This window comes from Glandiceps talaboti, chromosome 19 (genome assembly GCF_964340395.1).
Source record: "Glandiceps talaboti chromosome 19, keGlaTala1.1, whole genome shotgun sequence".
Taxonomy (NCBI): Eukaryota; Metazoa; Hemichordata; class Enteropneusta; family Spengelidae; genus Glandiceps; species Glandiceps talaboti.
Window position 1 is genome coordinate 19,397,806 of NC_135567.1, and position 17,500 is coordinate 19,415,305.

The following is a 17,500-nucleotide window of genomic DNA, read 5'->3' on the forward strand; positions in this document are numbered from 1 at the left end:
CATCAGCTACAATTTGTCACAATGTTGCCAAGTTAACAACCAACAAATGATACGTTAAAATCTGTCGACCGACTTATTTCGTTTTTAACATAATCTACTTATACAAACACAATCTCCCTTTCTGCGATATCATTAGAGTTGTTATGGTAACAGAGTATAGATGTAATTATTCAAGGAATAATTCTAGACTTTAAGTAACCTACTGCAGTGTTTTCTTTATGTGATCTCCCCTGGGAGGTGGAATTGACTGTATTTGCTGTAAGGTACGTTTCTGTCATTTGGAGAACACAAACACTGTATCGCCACCGTTCAAGCAATCAAGCATAACCCAGATAAAATAACACACGTTTTAACTACTTGTGGCTATAAAAGAATTAACAAGTAACTTACTTTTAAATACCATTAATCCTATTTTGTGGATTTTCTTGAAACAATGGAGTTTCGACAACCATAACCCCAGCAAAATAACTTCACAGTCAAACTAATTTGGTTTACATTGTTTCCTGTTACTAAGCCTCATGCAAATGAGAAATAAAGTGGTTTGCTTTATATGCAAATTATGAAGTGTCGATTTCACACTCATACCCTAAAACTCTATTAGTTGAATGCTATCTTTCATCAGTACCAAATTTTGCTGGAATGGAGTCAAAAATTGTCGAAACTTGGAAATTTTCTGCTCAAATTCACTTCATTTTGGTTAGGAAATATCACTTGATTTATAATTCAAATATTTTTATCAAAATTAGGAAATTTGTTGCAGTATTGAAGACTTTGTCGATGAAAAAGCACAGCAGACTACGTACGACATGCGACACTTATTCAAGATCACTATGAGTAACAAGTGGCATAGGCCATGAGTAAATAGTATTGATTTCAAACCAATGGCTTGTATTTCAGGTAGATTGAATGTATTTATGTACTATCAATGCCACATTTTCTTGGAACCGAGTCAAAATCTGACAAAACTTTGAAATTTTTTGGCTCAAACTCACTTTATTTTGATTAACAAATATACCTTTATTTATAATTTAAAGATTTTTATCAAAATTAGGAAAAAATTTGCAGCTGTTGAGACTTTGTCGGTGAAAAAATCACAGCAGACTACAACATGTGATACTCATAACAAGTGGCGTAGGCCATGGGTAAATAGCATTGATTTCAAAACAATGGCTTGTATTTCAGGTAGATTGAATGTATCTATGCACACAGACTATAAAGGGTCCGAAAACCTAATATTATTTCAAGTTGTTAGCCAGTACCTACTTAGCTACACACCACCATGTTTGGAAGAACAACAAACATGTTGAAACTATTTCTAGCCAGACAAAAATAAATTGAACAATGTCTGAGCACACTTTGTAGTAGCGCTGTGTTTATAGGTGTCTAACTTTTAGGAAAGAGGGGTGAAGATTGTCGGGTAAGTTAATTTTCGATTGTTGACTACATTTTTTCACAAACATGAAACTATTTCTAGCTAGACAAAAATAAAGAGCACACTTTGTAGTAGCGCTGTGTTTGTAGGTGTTTAACTTTTGGAAAGAGGGGTGAACATCGTTAGGTAAGTCAATTTTTGATTGTTGACGAAATTTTTCACAAACATGAAACTATTTCTAGCCAGACAAATATAAATCTAACAATGTCTGAGCACTCTTTGTATTAACTTCACATAGCTCTGTTTGTGGGTGTCGTACTTTTTGGAGAAAAGAGTTGAACTTTAAGATTGTTGTAATAGTTCATTAGTCGATTTTTAGTTGCAGACTACATTTTTCACAAACATGTCGACACTATTTCCAGCTCGGCAAATTAATTCACTTTTTGACAACAAAAAATCAAGAATTTTTAAACAATAATAAATAAATAATAAATTTTTGCAGGAAAGTAAACTTGAAAACAAATTTTGGCAAAAAAATAAATAAAATTGAGACAGCATACTGAAATTTGTGAAACAAGAATTTTTAGAACAAAAATTAACAAAAATGTTTGCAAAGATTCTGAATTTGTTCACATTGGGGAAAGAACATCGGTTTTATTGAAATCGAAATGTAAAGTGAAGGATTTTCATTGTACTTTTTATAACTTAACAGATTTTTATGTGAGTAATTTCGTGTCGACAACCTATCTTATTGATTCGACAATACACTTAAAATTCTGCTGTAATTTTGGTGAAACATGTTGTCAAACATTTTATATGAATGTTATAAAATAAATCACTATAATTAAAATTATACGAAAGGTCAAAAGTGTCTAGACATTGTCACATATTTTCATGTAAAAGACTCTCAAAATGCAGGTGTTGTGTACATGGTAAGCAATCAATGCATCTGTAGAGTCCTATACCTTATAAAATTTCAGTCGATGATAAAAATGGTTTAAATTTTTGGAACTCGAAAAAAAAAATCTGATATTTCTTTAAATGACTGCGATATTCATTTTTTTGAAAGACTCTCAGAATGCACAGTACTTGTTGCAGGTGTTGTATACATGATAAACAAACAATGCATCTGTAGAGTCCTATACCTTATAACATTTCAGTCTCCATATAAAAATGGCTGAAAATTCTGGAACTTGAAAAAAATAATCTGTGATATTTCTTTAAATGACACTCGGAGATATTCATTATTTTTCTTAACAAAAATACTCACAATGAATCTGTTTAAATTACCAGTAGTTTCAGAAAAAAGAAAATATTTATTTGTCAAAAATTTTTCCTCAAAAATGTTGTGAAGGAATTTCATAAACTTATATGTCTGTACTTGAAATGTTTAATCTAAAATTTTGAATTTGTCACTGTTGTTATGGCAACACAGATTTTTACCAGTCCGTACTTGAATGTTAAAACTAAAATTTTTGAAATTTGTTGCTTTTTTACTCAACCTGTTGCTTAATTCCAATGTTCAATAACTGTCACAGAGGGAACTACAGTTCAAACTAAAATTTTGGAATTTTTCACTGTTGTTATGGTGACACTGAGATACTTACCAGTCTGTACTTGAATATTAAGATTAAAAAGTTTGAAATTTGTTGCTTTTTTTTATTCAACCTGTCATGGAGGGGACTGCAGTTCAAACTAAAATTTTGGAATTTGTCACGGCGACACAGAGATATTTATTGTAAACTGAGTTCATGAAGTCATCATTTACATTCCAGCAGCCTATAAATCTAACAATTGTTGAATAGAAGTACATGACATGTTGTGAAGCATGTCACCGTCGTCAAGTTAGTGGGTCAAATTAACAATATGGCCGACAAATACACAAAGTACGGGTGGCATTGTTGTAGTCTGCTGGGATTTAACAACAAAGTAACTACTAATTACACAACCTGTCTGACTACTTCCTTTCATTGTCATCCATGATAAAAGACTGTTCAATGTACCTTAGAGGGGTACTTATTATGATGTCTCTATCACAATTAGGAGAACCCAGTTTCATAGCTCCACTCAAATTTTTTTCAAATTTTGTTAAATTTTTTCAGTTTATTTCAGGAAATTTCATCCATATGTAATAAAAACCAAAAATCAAAGTTGACTGGTCTAAAAAAAGATTATCAATTTGTCAAAATTTAACAAATTTATCAAAAATTTGAAAACAATTTTGGAGGGAAAACAAAGTGACATGGTCGTACACAGATATCACATGTCCCTGAACACAAATTTTTCAAATTCAACACAAATTTTTCAAATTTTTATCAATGTTTACTTCACTTTTACCCATTTTTCTGTGAAGAGTATAAAAATTCACAATCTCATTTCAAAATAAAGATTAAATTTGATGAAATTTCACAACTTTTCTAAAATTTTGGACTAAAATGCCAATGAGAAATGGAACAACGATGGTGGAATGTGTCATACAGAGACGGTAAACACACAGGTGTGTTTGGATTACTTGTTGAGATCAGGTTTGTTTTGACTAAGTTAGTGTAGTAAAGGGTTTTATTCAAGGATTAGAAGTCATTGACATGTACACTCTGACGCTAATGGTATTTGACAGAGTGAATAAACGCACTGTGAATTCACTGACATACTGAACAATGTACTATGAATTCATGAACTGTATAGTGACCATAATGAATAAACGCACTGTGAATTCACTGACAGTACTGAACAACGTACTATGAATTCATGAACTGTATAATGAACAACACACTATAGTGAATAAACGCACTGTGAATTCACTGACAATAATATAACATAACATAACATAACATAACACAACACAACACAACACAACACAACATAACATAACAACATAACATAACATAACATAACATAACAAACATAACATAACAACATAGTCTAGTTCCTGACGACCGTATTCCGATTTTACACTACGTTATCTTCACACATTACGTCTAGTCAATCTTGTTACTCTCTCACAGAATTCTGTCATATAACACAACAATGTTGTCGCTTCCCCATGTGATTCTAGTTTAATTAGACTGAAGGTGGTGTTCAGTTGGACATTTGCATATCGTATCAGACCAGCTGTATCAATGAATATTAATGAGCAATGATGACAGCCTGTCAATTTGTGATGGATTACTACTAACATGGGCCGTTGCATTACTCAGCATGGAACCACATTTAACGCCTTGAGTAACAAGATTGATTAGATGTAATGTATGAAGATAACATAGTGTAAAATTGGAACACAGTCACTAGGAATTAGACTAATAACAACACAATACAAAACATGACAAACACAAGTTCACGTCACAATCACACAGTTCATCATACTTAAAGAGAATCTTACCATTTCCTTGGCACTTGCCTAGATGATAGACATGTGGTGTTACCATAGAAACAGATGGATAAGTTACCATAGAGACAGTTGATGACAAGATAAATTGATACCATGGAAACAGTTGGGTAGGTTTCCAAAGAGATAGATGATGGTGATGATGTATTGTTACCATGGATATGGGTAGATTGTAGTTTAGATGTCATTGGGATGTTGTTACCATAGAAACAGATGGGGAGAAGTTGTAAAAATGATGGAGATGAAAAGTCATGTTAGAAATGTATGGATAATTAGAATTCAAGAATGCAAGAAAAAATATGATGAACAATTGTGTTATCCTACATACAGACTAGTAAAAGCTATTCACTGTAATGAAATTACAATGTGATATATGGTACCCATATGGATATATACTGATGTACAAATGCCACAAGGTACTCAGTCTGGAATTGTTGCCATGGCAACGTCGTTACGAGGCTGGGAGAGCAGCAATATACTGCATTCACTTTTCAAACTTGCCAAGAGGGAGTATTAATATCAACTCAAGACCTAATTATATCACTTTCTGAACAAGTATACCTTAATATTATTTTATGCAATTTTCATTTTATGCATTATAATTTATTCACATGATAACCGTATAGGGGGAAATCTGGTAAAATTTGCTAAGTTTATCCTATCATGTACCATAATTTTGGTGGGGAACCCTGGTAAAATAGCTGGGGAACTCAGGGAGGTTATTTGCTGACCTCCCTTTACAAAAACACTGGTAGGGAACCCTGGTAAAATAACTGGGAAACTCAGGTACATTTTACCAACTTACCACCCTTAACAAAAATACTGGTAGAGAACCCTGGTAAAATGACAGGGGAACTCAGGTAGATTTTACCTACTTACCACCCTTAACAAAAACACTGGTAGGGAACCCTGGTAAAATGACCGGGGAACTCAGGTAGATTTTACCTACTTACCACCCTTAACAAAAACACTGGTAGGGAACCCTGGTAAAATGACTGTGGAACTCAGGTAGATTTTACCTACTTACCACCCTTAATAAAAACACTGGTAGCGAACCCTGGTAAAATGACTGTTGAACTCAGGTAGATTTTACCAGCTGACCGCCCTTAATAAAAACACTGTCTTTTGTCCAATTCATCACATGTAGTAAATTCTTGAAAAAGCCCACTTTGAAACTATTCAAGTGTTTCTCACCATTTTTGTTCTCAATTTATACCATATACGTTTCTTTTATTGACATTTTATGAACAGGAAATTACCAATCATTTCAATAATGATCTTAACAATGACAAACTTTCAGTCCTAACATTCCAAACACTCAAAATTGACTTTTCTTTTCATCATCTATAAAATAACGACAGATCTATATAAAGTTTTACCATTCACATCTACAATCAGGAAATTACCGCAAAATACACAATAAAACCAAAATATCGCTATTTTCAGATTTAATTATAGGTTTTCCAATATTTTGAATAAACTTTTGTTTGTGTTCATTTTAATAATATATAAGTTATATCAAGTCATTGATTGCTTTTCCACAGCAATTTACACGGAGGAAATTATCATTACAGAATAATATAAAATTGGCATTTTCTGGATTTCTCATGTTGGACTTTTTCACGGTTTAAATTCAAGAATTTCCTGGCTAGTTTTGCATCTCAATGAGCTATCACATAAATTGTTAAATTCAGCATATATTTATTAACTATAAAATCAACGTATGGCAAACAAAATGAATATTTCTGTCATTTATGACGAGGAAATTACGTTAATAAAGATTTATTGAAATGATTAAATTACGATAAACCGTTACCATAGAAATTACTGCTACTTTCAATGACTGTGCCATCAATTTTATTAAAATGTACGATAACAGTAATCATGAACACAAAGTGTCAATTATCATATAATATTGATTTTAATAAAAACAGGTCAATAGAGTATTATAACTGAAAATTAATATCATGACTTATTTTCATTTTTCATAATTGCATATTATATCACGATTGAAAGCTATAATTATTGCAATCACTGTTTCTCTCGGAATCGATTTTTCCTGTTGTGAAACTTTATGTGTTTTTAGTTGAGAGTGGTAGAAAGGTAAATCTACGTTAGTTTCCCGGGCTATATTCAGTTTTGTTCCAAACAAAATTTTGGTTGAATGTAATGAAATTACATATAGTATGTTTATTTTGCAAAATTTCCCCCTCTCAGTTACCATGGTTTTAAACCTACTGTAAATAAAACAGTGAATGTATAGAAAACTGTAAATTTTACCAGATTTCACCCTCTCTGTTACCAGGGTTCTAAAACCTTAGTCAAAACACTGAATGTATAGGAAACTGTAAATTTTACCAGATTTTACCATCTCTGTTACCAGGGTTCTAAAACCTTAGTAAAAACACTGAATGTATAGAAAACTGTCAATTTTACCAGATTTCACCCTCTCTGTTACCAGGGTTCTAAAACCTTAGTAAAAACACTGAATGTATAGGAAACTGTGAATTTTACCAGATTTCACCCTCTCTGTTACCAGGGTTCTAAAACCTTAGTAAAAACACTGAATGTATAGGAAACTGTCAATTTTACCAGATTTCACCCTCTCTGTTACCAGGGTTCTAAAACCTTAGTAAAAATACTGAATGTGTAGGAAACTGATTATGCCTTTCTCTGTTACCAGGGTTCTAAAACTTTAGTAAAAACACTGAATGTATAGGAAACTGTATATTTTACCAGATTTCACCCTTCTCTGTTACCCGACTGTTACCAGGGTTCTAAAACCTTAGTAAAAACACTGAATGTATAGGAAACTGTAAATTTTACCAGATTTCACCCTCTCTGTTACCAGGGTTCTAAAACCTTAGTAAAAACACTAAATGTATAGGAAACTGTAAATTTTACCAGATTTCACCCTCTCTGTTACCAGGGTTCTAAAACCTTAGTAAAAACACTAAATGTATAGGAAACTGTAAATTTTACCAGATTTCCCCATCTTTGTTAGTCGACTGTAACCAGGGTTCTAAAACCTTAGTAAAAATACTGAATGTGTAGGAAACTGATTATGCCTTTCTCTGTTACCAGGGTTCTAAAACTTTAGTAAAAACACTGAATGTATAGGAAACTGTATATTTTACCAGATTTCACCCTTCTCTGTTACCCGACTGTTACCAGGGTTCTAAAACCTTAGTAAAAACACTGAACATATAGAAATTGCCTGTACTTAGGTAAAATTAACTAAATATTGAATAAATACAATTAGTGGAAAAGATGATATAAAAACTATTGATAAGAAGGAAAAAAGAGGAAAAGACAGAACTAACCATGTAAGCCTGGATGGTATTCTGTAGGATGGAAAGAAGGAAGGAAAAATACAAATAAATGAATGAAATGATGGGATAGATGCACATGCACAATGGGTTTCTAGGGTTAGGGTGAAATAGGTCAGAAATATTTACAAACAACATTTGGTCTTTATCAACAAAGTTGCTGAAAAGTAACTGTGAACACAAACAGAATTGAAACATAGTGAAATAAACCAGTGATGACTTAGGTCCCAGCTACTCCCTAGTACCAGAGTTTGAGTCAAGGGATTGATTGATTGACTAATTGATTGATGGATTCATTGATTGATTGATTGATTGATTGGTGCAATTGATTGATTGATTATTGATTGGTCGATTGATTGATTGATTGATTGATTGATTGATTGACTTGCTATTGAATACTGTCAATAGTGTCATTGATTATTTGTTTCTGTGTGTCTGTGTGTGCATGTGTTTGATTGATTGATTGATTGATTGATTAATATATTGATTGATTGATTGATCGATCAATAACTTACCTCTAGTTTCTTTATCTTCTCCTCGTACTCATTCTTCAACTGTTCTGTTTCTTTCTTATGTTGTTTTCTGATATCTTTGACAGCTGTGTCGTGTTCTTTTTTCAAATCTATTCAGGAATACAAATAAAGTTGGACACAAAATTAACACAAGAACTGCTCACAGTCACCACAATATAAAATAGTTTACACTATAGTAAACATTTATGATTCAGTTGTAATAAACAGAAAAAAAAAAAAAGAATTATATCAACAATCAGCAAAAATATATAACCATTTAGGCAAAAAAATTGTTTCTGGTCAGGACAGTTTTTCTAAAATGGTGCGACGACATGATTTTTTTATATTTGCAACAAACCTGTCACTCAGTCTGCTATTTATAACAGTTACTGTTCTTTTTATGTAGTACTTTACAGCAATTGTGTATGTGGGGCAGATGTCATTTGCTAGTTCATGATTGGATCTGTAGTTGTCTTCACTGAAGTAGGGAGGGTTATTTTTGTGTTTCCCCACGGATCTGCAGACTACATGGGTTGGACAAACACAACAAAAAAGACTGATGCGGGTCATTTATGTGATGTACGTGCTGACCAGATACAATTCCTTCTTTTGTTTTTTTGACCTTACTATGATTAAATATTTGGACAAAGTAACATTTCCTGCTTGTGATAAAATAACCTTTATATCATGAAACCAAGTTAATAATTCTCTTATAAATTTGCCAAGAAACAAACGTATATTCCAACATTGCGATCTTAATCTTGTCAAAGATGAGTTTCATTTCTGTCTTGTTTGTCCTGTATTTAAAGATATTAGATGTAAATTTATTGCTCCATATTATTATCTTTATCCTTCACCTTTAAAGTTTTCAAATTTAATGTCATCTACATCTGACAACACAATCCAGAATCTAGCCAAATTTGTTGCATATAGTTATAAATTAAGGAACAAAATCACCAAAAATTCAGCTTTAGCTCTGTAATGTTTATGTTATGTTTTCTATCACCTGAAACAGTTAGTTGAGCCTCTGTGATATTTATTTCACTTATAACGCTATTTTCCAGTTGTTTTCTGTATATATATATTTATTTATTTATTATTTTTTTATATTTTATATATATATATATATTTTTGTTGTTGTTGTTGTTGTTGTTGTTGTTGTTGTTGTTGTTGTTGTTGTTGTGCAAAGGGGCTGGTGGCCTAATGTACTGAATAAACGTATTACTATCACTATCAGTATCACTATCGCTATCGATTCTCTGTGGATCTATATTTACATATCTTTTATAAAACCATCACCATAGAGGAACTAAATCACAGTTTTTTCTTGACATATCAAACCAATCTAATACAATAATCAATAAAACAGCTTACATACATTGTATATGTAATGACTGTCTGGTATTGATTGTAACTAGAGTATTAGCTTTATGTGTACAAAGTTAGTTGGACTTTGTGTTCAATTTAATCACAAATCTCTGATTCATTGTGGTATGATTGTTTTTATTTCTGGTTTGTATATGTACCAGTGATGTCAATAAATGGATGTATTAAACTCAAATCTGACTAAAATCCACCCTTACAGAAATGGTCTATAGTATTCCTAAAAGATTATTCCTATAAGATCTTATAGTATTTTGGCCCCTTTCTTAAAGGAATACTTTACAATTCCTATAGGAATTAGGATAGTCCTAAAGGAATCTTTTATGACAGTCCTATATGAATGATCAGTCCTATAGGAATCCTATAAGAATATTATAGGTCTTATAGGAATCTATAAGAATACTATAGACCATTTCAGTAAGGGCGATGTATTGTACACTTTACGATTTCTTTTTGGCTGTTACATTTACTGGCGTTTGTTCTTGTAGTGAATGCTCGTTGCAGACATCTGACACAACACTATAGACACACAACTCATGAAATAACACTGGTGTGTTTGCTTGCTCATAGCAACAAAATTCATGAAAAACATACAATGTAATTAGTGTTGATAAGTTATCAAAGTGTGAATATAATGGTGTCCTGGATCTCATACCCTGTTTGCTGATCAAAACACTACATGTTATAATAATCAAAGGTGAATATTACTGTTACGTTTATTAATTGAAAGTTTATTTCACAACATGACTCACTTCCATAAATGTAAACAGACAGATAAAATGAATAGTTTTGGTTTGTCTAACCAAAGTACAACTGGTGAAAAAAACACTTGTGCATTGCTTGAATGAAGTTAGTAATAATAATCTTTATTTATACTGTAAAGTTTTTTATGTATACAGACACTTGTCTCCCAAGAAGTCCAGTGATTGCCATCCCTCATGGGTTCAATGTTAATGCAGGAGGAAACCGGAGTACCCGGGGAAAACCTGTTTTGTTTCGCAAAGTCAAAATGAATGACACTCTTCTTACTTACAGCGTGGTAGATTTAATCGAAACCCTGAATGGGTTCGAACTAAACCCCGACTGCAGTGGTAAGAGGCAAATGGTTTAACCACTCGGCCACCAACAACCAGTTGATAGTGTGGTATGAATGTCATATCTTACAAGCTACAGTAAAAGTTATACGCAGTCATTATAACATGTAGCATTCTAATCAGTAAACAGAGTAGTCTTACTGTAGAAGTATTTAGATCGTCAAAACTAGTGACAGCTAGAAATGCACCTAGACTACACTCCCTGAATAATTAGAAATTACCTAATCAATAGTTTAAATTCAAGTTGATTTCACCTGACATTATTACACAAAATATTGTCTTTTTTGTTTTTTTTAATTGTCTAGGTTTATCACAACAGACTATTGTTCATTATTCAGCTAATTATCCTCGTTAAGAGTACCTTAATTTGCATGTTATGACACTCTAATTACACCATGGTTCTATCTTTGTTATTTGAGTACACAGTGTAACAACCCCACAGGTCCAAGTTTTGTCGTTTAAAGCACACACATACTCTTGTGGTTACAATTTACAGAATGTTGACTATAAACTACCAGGGTTTCACCCCTATTTTGTGTACAATGGATCAATCTCATTATGAGAAATTGTAGGATTATACCACTATTTCTAGATTATTGGAGTGTAATGTTTTCAATCAATTCACAACAACCCCATGGTCCAAGTTTTGTTGTTTACGTATACATTTGTTACAATTTACAGAATGTTGACTATGAACTAATTCAGGGTTTCACCCCTATTTTGTGTAGAATGGATCAATCTCATTAAGAGAATCTGTAGGATTATACCACTATTTCTAGATTATAAGGGTGTAAAGTTTTCAATCAATTCAAAAAATTTAATTCTTTCTAAATTCATCCATAACATGGTGATCTGAGTTTTTCGTTTGTCATCAACATTTACTTAGGTGTTACCCCCTATTGGTGACTAGTGGAGCAGTCTGACCACAGAAAATATTTATGACAGTACCATTTTGTAGAGATTGTAGGGGTATATATATTTTTTTAAACCATGCACACCTTATCTGTGTATGGTCTATGTAGACGTGGAGACATCTGAAAGTCAAGTTTTAGTGTCAATATTTACTCACAGGTATTCCCCTTTTTGTCAAGAGTGGACTAATCTGATTATAGGCAATAACAGGACTAATCCATCATACTCTCAATTGTGGGGGTGTGAGGATTTTAACACTATTCATTGACTAAACAAAAATACTGCTAGTAAGCTAGTATTACAATCATAAAAGTTAAAAAGTTGAGTTGACTTACATTTCATCGACAAACACCCCTACTTTGATAAAAGTGGACTGACCTGATCACTGAAAATAATGGGATCAAGCCATAGTATATTAATAGCCGAGGTGTGAGGGTTTTAAATAAAGTCCTTTTATAGAATTATGGTCTATCTACAACCAGTATTGTACCAACATCATAAATATCGGTATTTCTAGTGATTAGCAGTTTACGAGAGTTTAAAGTTTCACCGACTCAATATACCACAGTTACAACATACAATGAATGCCCAAGAACAATAAAACCTTTGCAGAACTAAGAATTAATGTTTCTGAGATTACGAAAAGGAGTTTCTGCTGTTGTGTATTTACCTTGTATCCGATACGCAGGTGAAAATTCATGTCTTGGGGTGTTCCGTTTTTGATGAACACTTGTTAGACACAGTGTAGCAAGTGTCTGCCCCTTGGTGACTTTGTAACTACAACTGCTGAACTCAATTGGCAGTGTGCCAAGTGATGCATAAATCACTAATGGTCACCTAGGGGGCTTCTACTTGTCTCCCGATGACATCATGTCGTAACAAGTAGTCTTTTTTGTGCCAATTTGACAAGCTACACCCCTCCTACGTCATGTGTCTACCCCTACCAACACACTGAAATCTTCTAGAAAGCATGGAGGTCTGAACGACAAGCTACATCAAACTATCAGGTAACCCAATTTTTTTTCTAACCTAAATATTTTGGTATAAATCTGAACAAGTTGGTTTATTTTGACATTTTATTGACGGTACATGTCAATTTTATCAAAATTAGGGATTAACTCTACTGGTTTACAACAATTTTGAAGTAGTGATAGGTCACCAATAGAAATACCGATAGTCTGCAATTTGTAACAATTCTAGATTACTGTATATTGATCTGTTTGTTTTGAACCATAAGCAGTTCAAATCTTGTAAATTTTAGTGATCAAACTTTTCATTTTTTGACAATTTTTTGACAATTTTGAAACCATAAGCAGTACAAATTCTTGTAAATTTTAGTGATCAAAATTTACATTTTTTTGAAATTTTGGTAAATTTTATGTTTAAATAGAAATAGTTTGCAACGTATCAGACTCAACTTGTATTGCTCTGTTTTAATTTTCTTTAACATTGGCAGTAGTGATCAAACATTTTCATATTTTGACAACTTTTGTAAGTTTCGTGTACATTTTACACTTCAATAGAAATGGACTGCAATTTGTAACACGTAAAGTTACTGTTTATTGATCTGGTTGTGATTAATGGGAACAGTAAAAATTCCTGTAAATTTTACATATATTTTTTTCATTTTTTGGACATTTTTTTTTTGTAAATTTAAAACAGAACATACCAAAATTTGAATTCTTACTGTGCTGATATTTTTAATAATTATAGCTCTTTTCACCACACAATCCCCTTTTTGATAATCTTGATGTACTTCCTTCGTTGACACGTCAAATTTACAGAAACTCAGAAAATTATCAATTTTGATGAATATTGAATTCACTGTTTTCTTCAAATATATTTATAGGTTGAAACCGCTTCAAAATCAAGTTATTTATAACAAAATCTTGCATAAACTTTTAGCGTAACCGAAGTTTTGTACGACATGTTGTTAAGTTGTTAGCTATCACTGTTCATGTTCGCTAACAATCGTAACACCGCATTCATGTTTGCTAACAATCGTAACACCACATTCATTTCAGTCAAGTGACCATGAAATGTACTATGTAAATTGTAATTACGTACAATTCTGCCGACTGAGAGACCATCTCGGCACTAGTCAAAATTTTGGCACAGATCTAACATTGACAAAAGTTAGCATAACCAAAGTTATGTACGACTTATCATTAAGTTCTTAGCTATCGCTGTTTGATAACAATTGTAATATAGCATTCATTTCTGTCAAGTGACCATAATATATATGATGCAAGTTACAATGATGCCCAATTCTGTCGACTAAGACCAAACTCAGTGTAAAAAGAGTAATGGTCAAAATTTTGGCACTGAAATACCAACATCAACAAACATTAGTGTAGCTAAAGTTTTGTACGACGCGTCATTAAGTTCTTAGCTATCGCTGTTCAATAACAATTGTAACACAGCATTCATTTCTGTCAAGTGACCATAATATATATGATGCAAGTTACAATGATGCCCAATTCTGTCGACTAAGACCAAACTCAGTGTAAAAAGAGTAATGGTCAAAATTTTGGCACTGAAATACCAACATCAACAAACATTAGTGTAGCTAAAGTTTTGTACGACGCGTCATTAAGTTGTTAACTATCGTCGTTTGCTAACAATAGTAACACTGCATTCATTTTAGTTAAGTGCCCATAAAATGTACTACGCAATGATGCACAATTCTGTTAAGTGAGAGACCAACTAAGTTTAAAAAGACCACTGGTCAAAATTTTTGCCACAGAAATGGCAACATCGACAAACGTTAGCTTGACTGAAGTTTTGTACGATTCATCGTTAAGTCGTTAGCTATCACGTCTCGATAACAATAGTAACACAGCACTCATTTTACTCAAATGAGATACCAAAAGAGCAATTTTCTTTGTCTGTGAAAATCAAGCATCCATTAAATGGAGTTGTGACGATAATAATACCAATGTGTAATCAAGTAGAAAGACACTTTTTGTAAAGACTTTTTATCAAGGATTTCTTTTAAGCGAAAAAATAGAACCTGTAGAGACAACAGGTGGGTGGGTGTGTTTGGTAACTCACTGATGATTATGCTATACTCTCTCAGACATGTCACTGTATTTGTTCACTGTATTTGTAACTCAAGGATTGCACAAACAGAGTGGGGGAAATCTGGTAGAATTGACAGTTTTCAATACATTCAGTGATTTTACTAAGATTTTAGAACCCTGGTAACAGAGAGGGTGAAATCTGGTAAAATTTACAGTTTCCTATACATTCAGTGTTTTTACTAAGGTTTTAGAACCCTGGTAACAGAGAGGGTGAAATCTGGTAAAATTGACAGTTTCCTATACATTCAGTGTTTTTACTAAGATTTTAGAACCCTGGTAACAGAGTGGGGAAATCTGGTAAAATTGACAGTTTCCTATATATTCAGTGTTTTTACTAAGATTTTAGAACCCTGGTAACAGAGTGGGGAAATCTGGTAAAATTGACAGTTTCCTATACATTCAGTGTTTTTACTAAGGTTTTAGAACCCTGGTAACAGAGAGGGTGAACTGTGGTAACATTGATAGTTTTCTATACATTCAGTGTTTTTACTAAGGTTTTAGAACCATGGTAACAGAGAGGGTGAAATCTGGTAAAAGTTACAGTTTCCTATACATTCAGTGTTTTTACTAAAGGTTTTAGAACCCTGGTAACAGAGATGGTGAAATCTGGTAAAATTTACAGTTTTCTATACATTCAGTGTTTTCACATTTTGTTAAGCTTAATAACTAATACTTGAGGAAGTACTTGAGCACAACTTTTCTTTATTTTTTCACAAAAAATAGTTGCGGAATATTACATCGAGGGTAGTTAGTTATTATTTGATTTTGGTTCAATTCTGATCTCTTATTTTTGTTCAGTCTGTGTCAATGATCCCATGATGTAATTTATTTACTCTAACAAATTACATCATCATAATTTGTGCATTCGATATTCTTGCTCATTATTGATTGGGTCAAAGGTCATTATTGATTGGGTCAAAGGTCACAATATCACGACTTGACAAATGCATGCTTTGACCTCATGATACAATATCAAAACTGATTTTTTTTTTCAAACAGAAGCTGCAGACACTTCAGCAAGCAACATGATCAAAAAAAAAATATTTAGAAAATGTGGTGGAATGTATCCCTTTAATGGCGTCAGAATTTCTGTCGAACCGACTCACGACATGTTGATCAGCTATGGAGTGGATTTGACTGATTTTATTGTTATTTAAAGGAATCAACATTCACTTCTAAGGATAAAATGACAAAACAAATTTTTTTAAATTTTTGGACTGTATCCCTTTAATGGAGTCAGAATTTCTGTAGGACCGACTCACAACATGACTAATGAGGTATCAGGTGACTTTTGAGTTGTTTACCATTGTTAGGTAGGACACTATACATCTTGTCTTAATGTGTTTATGCCTGCAGGCAGGTCACAAGACATTCAAAATGGATGCTACATATATTGTTGACTACCGACCGATTATCGTAAACATCACAGGTCACATTTTTGAAATGTTTTGCAAGTTTTTAACAAAAGCTAACTTTATTTTAGAGAATTTTAATAGTCTCCATTCTTAAGAATCAATTTCTATTTAAAAAATTTTATAATTTTTTTTATTGACATCAAAGATTGCATTTTTTTTTTAATTTTGCAAGTTTTTAACAAAAGCTAACTTTAGTTTAGAGGATGTTAATAGTATTCTTTCTGAAGAGTCAAAATTTGTCAATCTTTTAATTTACTTTGAAAAGAAACACGACAACTGGATCAATATGGGTATCAGATATGTACACAGTCACTATAATAACATGCTGACCATAAATGTATAAATTAAAAAATGACATCGGTGTCGTCAAAATTATAAAATGAAGTCAGACATGGAATTAAAATGATGTACGAGAAATTCCTTGAAGAATTATTATGTAACATGCAACAAAGTACAAGTAACAATGTCATTATTCCCATGGCAACATGCAAACAACAGGTGTAATTTCACTGTACATGCAAATTATAACAGAATATACAAATTATTCACAGGTGCACAAAACATGTAACCAATCACAATCTACACAATTGACTCTTAGCAAACTATTTATCAAGATACAAACATTTTACTTTTAATATGCAAATATGGAGACGCAGTCCAGTCTGAGGAGACCTGTGATTGGATAAACTTGTTTACAACATTTTTTGGTGAATGGCGCCCTCAGGTGGCAATCAAAAATGAACATTTCCAAGTTCATTACAAAATCACAGTGTTTCACGAACACCAACTCAGTTGTCACATAACACTGAAGGTGATAACCAAGATCAAGTTAAGCAGTCACAAGTCTCCCTAAGTTTACCATTATTCAACACACCATACTAATTTACATATAAACAGGAAGTACGTCCTACATATTTACACTCAATCTACATTTTACCATGCACTATATTCTACTCTTTACACTAGTCTCAGTTACCCAGACTCCCACAGCTTGGGGCTCTACTACGAGACCATC

General features: G+C 32.6%; 1 protein-coding gene and 1 long non-coding RNA gene across 7 annotated transcripts in view; one reads left to right on the forward strand and one right to left on the reverse strand.

Annotated features, from left to right (window-relative positions):
• LOC144450307 (uncharacterized) overlaps window positions 1-17,500 on the reverse strand; it is a 75,485-nt gene that overhangs the window by 34,527 nt on the left and 23,458 nt on the right. For 4 of the 6 annotated variants that reach the window (XM_078140909.1, XM_078140907.1, XM_078140908.1 and 1 more), the window contains exons 10-12: window positions 8,602-8,708; window positions 8,081-8,101; window positions 4,752-4,769 (exon numbers count right to left, since the gene is read on the reverse strand). In XM_078140909.1, coding sequence (XP_077997035.1) covers window positions 4,752-4,769; window positions 8,081-8,101; window positions 8,602-8,708 — 146 coding nt within the window. The remainder of the gene's footprint in view (window positions 1-4,751; window positions 4,770-8,080; window positions 8,102-8,601; window positions 8,709-17,500) is intronic. The other 2 variants (XM_078140904.1, XM_078140905.1) reach the window with 2 other exon arrangements.
• LOC144450309 (uncharacterized) overlaps window positions 12,919-17,500 on the forward strand; it is a 26,665-nt gene continuing 22,083 nt past the window's right edge. The window contains exon 1 of the long non-coding RNA XR_013482221.1: window positions 12,919-12,994. This is a non-coding gene — a long non-coding RNA (uncharacterized LOC144450309). The remainder of the gene's footprint in view (window positions 12,995-17,500) is intronic.